Source organism: Tupaia chinensis, unplaced genomic scaffold (assembly GCF_000334495.1).
Source record: "Tupaia chinensis unplaced genomic scaffold, TupChi_1.0 Scaffold000528_1, whole genome shotgun sequence".
Taxonomy (NCBI): domain Eukaryota; kingdom Metazoa; phylum Chordata; class Mammalia; order Scandentia; family Tupaiidae; genus Tupaia; species Tupaia belangeri.
This window is the reverse complement of record NW_006160041.1, coordinates 2189683-2196099: the sequence shown is the minus strand read 5'-3', so window position 1 is coordinate 2196099 and position 6417 is coordinate 2189683. Positions and strand designations below refer to the sequence as shown.

General features: G+C 46.9%; 1 protein-coding gene across 1 annotated transcript in view; it reads right to left on the bottom strand.

Annotated features, from left to right (window-relative positions):
- Positions 1-6407, bottom strand: part of AHSA1 (activator of HSP90 ATPase activity 1) — a gene marked incomplete at its 3' end in the record, with an annotated part of 12483 nt that extends 6076 nt beyond the window's left edge. Inside the window, 5 exon segments of the mRNA XM_014591071.2 lie at positions 120-208; positions 1317-1434; positions 1835-1917; positions 4181-4371; positions 6161-6407. Coding sequence (XP_014446557.1) covers positions 120-208; positions 1317-1434; positions 1835-1917; positions 4181-4371; positions 6161-6240 — 561 coding nt within the window.
- Positions 6408-6417: the final 10 nt, after the last annotated feature.

Below are 6417 nucleotides of genomic sequence, written 5' to 3'. Positions count from 1 at the left end.
CATCTCCACCACCAACGCGGCTTTTAAAAAAAAAAAAAAAAAAAAAAAAAAAAAGGGAGCAGTCTCTTTACTGTCCTCTGCGGTCAGCCTCCCATAACTCCCCAAGGAGACCCACTGACCTTGCGCTCCTCAGCTTTCAGTGCCGGCTGCCCTGCAGGGTCCACTGATTCTCCATTCACTGTAGGCAAGATCATGCCCTGGGTGAACTCTGGAAAGAGAAAGCCGCAGGTCTCGGAAGTTACTTCTTAGTAGCTGAGTTCTAGGGCTTCATCACAGGTCGACAAACACAACCATCTCAACCCAGAATGAGGTAATGACCAGAAAAGGAAGAGTCTGTTCTTCGTTTTTACCTTTGGTCTATGCCAGGTAGGTATCTGAGTATGTGCCCTACAACACAGTACGTTAACTGGGGTTACCTTAAAAAGCTGAAAGCCCCGACTCAAATGGAAGCATTACAATGTGTGAAATGTGCCTAAGGTCTACTACGGAGGGCAGCCAGTGAGTGGAGTGACTGCAAGAGTGAGTGACGGGCCCAGCTCCTACGGATGCGTGTCGAGCCCCCTGTGCCTTACCTTGTAACACAGCCTCAACTAGGTACCGGTTACTACAGCACCGATTTCCCCCCTAAGAAAGTATCTCCTGCTTTACTGGTTTCCCTTGATGGTCATTATACATACTCAAAAATCAAGGTCAGGACAAACGGGCAGAAATGGAATCCCAGGGGAGATCTGAGCTGACCTCTATTCTCATCTTCTGAATATCCCTGAAAATGCCTATCAAATACAGTCCAGGACTGTGCTGGAGCAGCGAGACAGGGATGCAAAGTCTTTAGATCAGTGCTGTCCGATACAATACATATGTGAGGTGTAAATGTAATTTAAAAATTCCTAGCAGTCAGGTTAAAAAGTTAAATGAAAAAGGTCAAATTTGGACACACACACATATATACACACACCAAATTTATATTTAACCAAGTCAAGTCCAAACTATCATTTCAACATGCTATCTATATTCAAAAATCACGGAGATACGTTTAGGTTTTTTCTTTTATACCGAGTCTTCAAAGTCATTGCTTTCGGTACCGAGCACATCTCGACTTGGGCCAGCCACTCTCCCAGTGCTCGACAGCCCAATCTTAGACAGCACAGCTCTAGACCGTTCCCTTTCAGAACTCCGAGACTGACTCTGACATGAAGCGACCCCCTCCCACCAAATCTTCACCCATCTGCCAAAGAAAGGACCGCCACGCCTCTCGTCAGTGCCTGACAGGTGGAAAACTACCTCCTCAAGGCATACGTTAACTACTCAAGGGATACCTGTTTTGAGGGTGCTGATGTAAATTCCCATTGCTTCTCTTAGAAGTTTCACCCCTTCTTCCTTCATTAAGGCCACGAGATTTGTGTCAGGCTCATCTTTGGCAAGGCTCACACTAATCTGAGTGAAAGATCAGAAGTAGGTGGTAAATAACTCGAGGGGCACCACATTACGGAATGTGGGTGCTGAGCAATCAAGTAACTGCTGACATTTCCAAAGGAAATGCACAAGGGCTGGGGTATTAGTACAATCCCCGTCAGGGCTCCCTCTCTCCTCTCTGCCAAAGCAAGGTGGCTGTTGTTAGAACCCATGTCACTACTAATAGCTAAAGCCAAGAAATTTAGTAAGTACAACGGCTCTAGAAGTTTCCGATGATACCATATACCTAGAGAATCACTGCAGACTGAGATTCTGCAGGCTTGGCCCAAGCCTGGGCTGTTCATCTTCAATGGCAGGTCATTTTTGTCATCTGAGAATAAGAGGACATGGAGGACTCAGATAGGAGTTAGAAAGCACACACCTCTACTTCATCCACGCTGTTTTCGTCTGACAAATTGGGGATCTCCACATGGCCCTTGTACTGTACTCCTGACTTAGAGGTACCTGTGAAGAACAATGCAATGTCATGAGTCTCGTCTGTGTGGCAAAGGTCTCCCCTAGAGAGTTCTATCACCTCACACAGGCATCCTTTGGGCATCAGAAGTGACTCTTGTTATTCTGAGGATGCAACATGCCCAATACCATCACCCTTCCTCCCTTGCTGAAGAAATGCCTATCCTCACCCGATCGATCACCAGAAACCAACTATGGTATTACAGCACGGGACTGAGAGCTACAGATTTGGTACCAGCATGAAATCTACCAGGGAGGGCTGAGATCAACAGTCAACACAGTTCTGCTGGAATGCTTGTCTAAAAACAGCACTGTATCCCAAAAGCGGCTGATCTATTAGGGAACAATGTGATCATGAGAACTTCACCTCTGCTTCTGTATGATTTCATCTACGTGCAGGTAAACACAGGAAGCCACACTCAGCTGAACTGAGCTGCACAGGAGGACCCAAAATACATCTCAAATGTGTCCTGCCAACCACCTCAGCTTACTGGGTGTGATGAGCCACAACACCCCTCCATACCTGGTGCTGTAATGTTCCCTCTGATTTCAGATGACTCTATCACTTTTTTTTTTTTTTTTTTTTTTGGAGAGGTTTTTGCTATAGAGTGCGTACGCTCACCAGAAAGACAGAGAGACATCACCTTCTCTAGGGATCTTGGGCATGCACACACACATGCCCGGCATGAGTTTAAGACACTGGGTCTGGGACTCAAACTGCAATCGACTACACGGGAGTCCAATGACATAGCCATTATGCCAACTGCTGGTCCCTCTTTCTATCACTTTTACAAAAGCTCTCAATCCTTCTGATACTGTTGCATGTAAATGTCACATCTTTTTAAAAATAAAATAGAGAAACAAAAAGCAGAAATCACCCCTGGGGGGGATGGCCATTCTGCAATCGCTTCTCCTTCATTTTCCTCCTGGGATCTTGGGCATGTACACATACACGACCAGTGTGAGTTTGAAGCCACCGGGTCCAGGACTTGAACTGTGGTCAGTCACACTGGAGTTCAGCAACATAACAGCTACACCGCTTATGTATTTGTTAACATTTACCACGTGTAAAACTGCGCTACCAACATTTTGTTCCTACATTTTAAAATACGTGTTGCTGATGAAGTTTTTGGGTATTGTGTCCTTGTAAATGCTGTGGGTTTTTATTAAGCGATACTGCCCAGTGCAGTGACTTTTTTTAGGAACACATAGTTGAGCTACAGCGTAACTGACTGTATTTTAAAAGTAATCAACAATTACCTTCACTTCTCTAGGCTGTTTCTCAATCTCTAAAAAGGGGGCTGGGTACAATGATACTTAAAAGTTCCTTCCAGACTACTATGTTCTAGGTGTAGTTTAAAAAGAAAGATCCAGGAGGAAAAAAAAGAAAAAAAGACCCAGTGGTGGCAGTGCTGGTGGCAGGGCACCACTGTGCCATACTGGAGCCGCAAAGAGGCCTAGGTTTACATTCTGGGTTGACCTGAACATGCCAGTGACTCTGGCTGGCTGGGAGACTGGCGGGAGGATTATGGTGAGAAACCCAGTCAAGCCTACTTTTCTTATTCTCTCTGCCTCATTAAGTAAAAATCCTTTAAAACAATAAGACGAAGACCATACATATACCTCCTTTCACCCCTCTTTATGACTAGTCACTTGAGAAATGTGTATTGAAGCACAAATTCAAAAAAAATTTTTTGAAGACTTATTTAATTAATCATTTATTTTTAATTTGACAAGAGAAAAAGAAAGTGAAAGTGAGAGAAAATGAGAAAGTCAGTCACCAGGTCCGGGACTCAACCCATGGCTGGTCATGTGGGAGTCTGGCACTTTCACCAACACCGCACCTGCTGACCCCGAAGTACAAATTTATTTATACTTAGTCTCACAGACAGGACAGTAGCTGTCACATACTCCTTTAACTCTGCCTTTTAAAAAAATTCAGCATCCCCGGCTATTAGGACCATTCAAGTGGGGCATATGGACGGCCCCAATTCTTTCCTAATGCAACACAAAAAAGACAGTAAACTAGAAAACATAAAATAGCGTTGAGTTACAGTTACATACAGGCTTTGCCACCACAGAGGTCCAACCTGCTAGAGAAAAACCACCTAATGTCCCACAGTGGCAGACACCCCAAAGCAGCAGTATTATCTTCTCCCTTCAAGAGAGCATCACTCTAAAAACTGTTCTAACTCTTCAGCAGGTTGACCAAAATGCAGTTAGCCTTGTTCCCAACAGCTTGGCTTAGACTTACCTGTCCAGTTCAGTTTGATGCTCCATTCATAAAAGAAGATAAGTTTGCCTTTGCGATTGTTAATGGATGCTTCTCCGTCAAGCTTACTCACTTCTGTCACCTCACACTTGCCTTCCTCATTTTGCACCCGCACTGCCAGGAACAGTGTTTTCAGCTTATCGGTGGACCAATTTGAAGCATCCCTCTCCGTCCTGAAAAAACAGAAACAAAGCTATGGAGAGCGGTCAAATGGAGGATACATTCTCTTGCTCTATGCAAGAGAATGCAAGGTTAAAGGCAGTCTGACAGTTTGAAAAGAACACAAAATCTCAGTCCTACTCTACTATGTCCAGGCCAGAGGTAGCATACTGTCAACAAAAACTACTACTGTATAAAACAGCACCAGCGAAATGGAAGATGCTCTCCTTTATCAGTATGACAGTGCGGGGCATTAATTGACATTTTAACTTGGTGCCCCTTTGACCAAGTGGAAAACTGCATGTATCTTTTTATTTTTTCTTTTAATTGCTGGAGGGTGCATGTGCTCACCAGGGAGAGACAGACAGGGAGAAAGCACCCCTTAATCGGAGTGGTGGTGGCCATGCCATAATTCCTTTACCCTGTCATGATCTGAGGGCCCAGCGTGTTTTCTTTTCTTTCTTTCCTTTTTAAATAGATTTTTGCTATAGGGCACTAGCCTGAGAGAAAGACAGAGAAAACGAGAAATCCTCCTTGGGGGTATGGCCACACCACAATCCCGTCTCCCGCATTCTCCTCTCAGGATTTGAGCACACAAGCACATGCACCCAGTGGGCGTTTCAAGCCTCTGGGTTCAAGTCTTGAACCACCATTGGCCATGTGGGAGCCCAGCGACATAACCATTATGTCATCTGGTGGCACCACCTGGCGTGTTTTTCAAGCTGCCAGGGAGGGACTTGAACCACTGTGGGCAGGTTGTGAATAGATTTGGTTCCCTGGACCACTAGGCTACACAGTTGGCCCAACACTGCACACGTTGCTGGGAGTCAGGAGCATAGGCTGCTCCACAGAACACAGTATTAAGCTAAAGGCCCAAAAGGGAATAAACCGGTCAGCCTGACCTCATTCACAGGGTTCTGAACTGTCAGACTCTGCCTATGCCATAATCCCAAACAGTATATATGCTCCAGATAACCAGAAAACGAGGCTTCAAAACAAACAAGAATTAGGTCCAGTATTCTATGTTAAATAGAGAAGAGTCAGGCTGAGATACACAAGAAAAATCACTACTTCCCTTCCTATTACAGAAAATAACAGCAAGAGCTCTAACAAAGTACAAAATACAGTTAATAGCACGAACGAACCTCAACAGAGTTCAAAAACAAAGACACGTTACTTCTGGACAACTTCATGAAGGCCGCCAGACTTTTAGAAATGGTCAGGTTTTAAATCCATGATTGCCCGGCAACCCGGAGTTACAACACAACCAACTTAACAGTTCCGGGTTAGAGGCCATGGCGTCTTCATTATCGCTAAGCTCTGAGCACCTGGAGAACACGTTCCAAACCTCCTCCCGCGGGGCTGAAGCTGTGGTCCCCTATTAGTGACTTTTAATTTCACTGTAAACCGCAGAAAGGGAATTACAGCTCCCGGCCGCGAGCCTTCCACTGCCATTTCCCAACACAATCGAAGGAGGCTGGGTCTCATTGACTGCTCCGGCCACGTGCAGGAAGCATCTCCCGACTCAGGAGGGATGCAGCAAGTACGGAGTTCGGTTTTCGCCTCGCTGAAATGCCTGTTCTGGGGCGCAGCCTTTCGCGTCGAACCTCACTCGCTCAAAACCCAAGACTGTGACCGGGAGTTAGAGAGGCGTGGGGCTATGGACCCTTGACACAGAAAGGCCTAATCCCCATCTCCGGCCAGGGGTGCCTCGGCCCCAGCTCTGCCCAGGTCGAGGCTCCTGGGGCCCCGACACCCTGGACCGGACACAGCGCTCCCGCGGCCTGCCTTGTTGGCCCTCACCAGTGCCAGTTGTTGACGTTGGTGGCGTCCGCCCGCTCCTCCACGATCCAGCGTGGGTCGCCCTCACCCCACTTGGCCATCGGCTCTCCTATCGCTCCTGCACCAGCTCCCGAGAAGCCGCAGCCACAGCCACAGCCTCAGGACCGCTCGGTCCCAGCCGCCCGGCAGCGCCTGGAAACTACTAGAAGCGGCCGCAGCACCTCCTGGCTTGCTTTTCCCTCCACCCCACCCCCTCCCCGCCTTAACTTCCGGCCCCT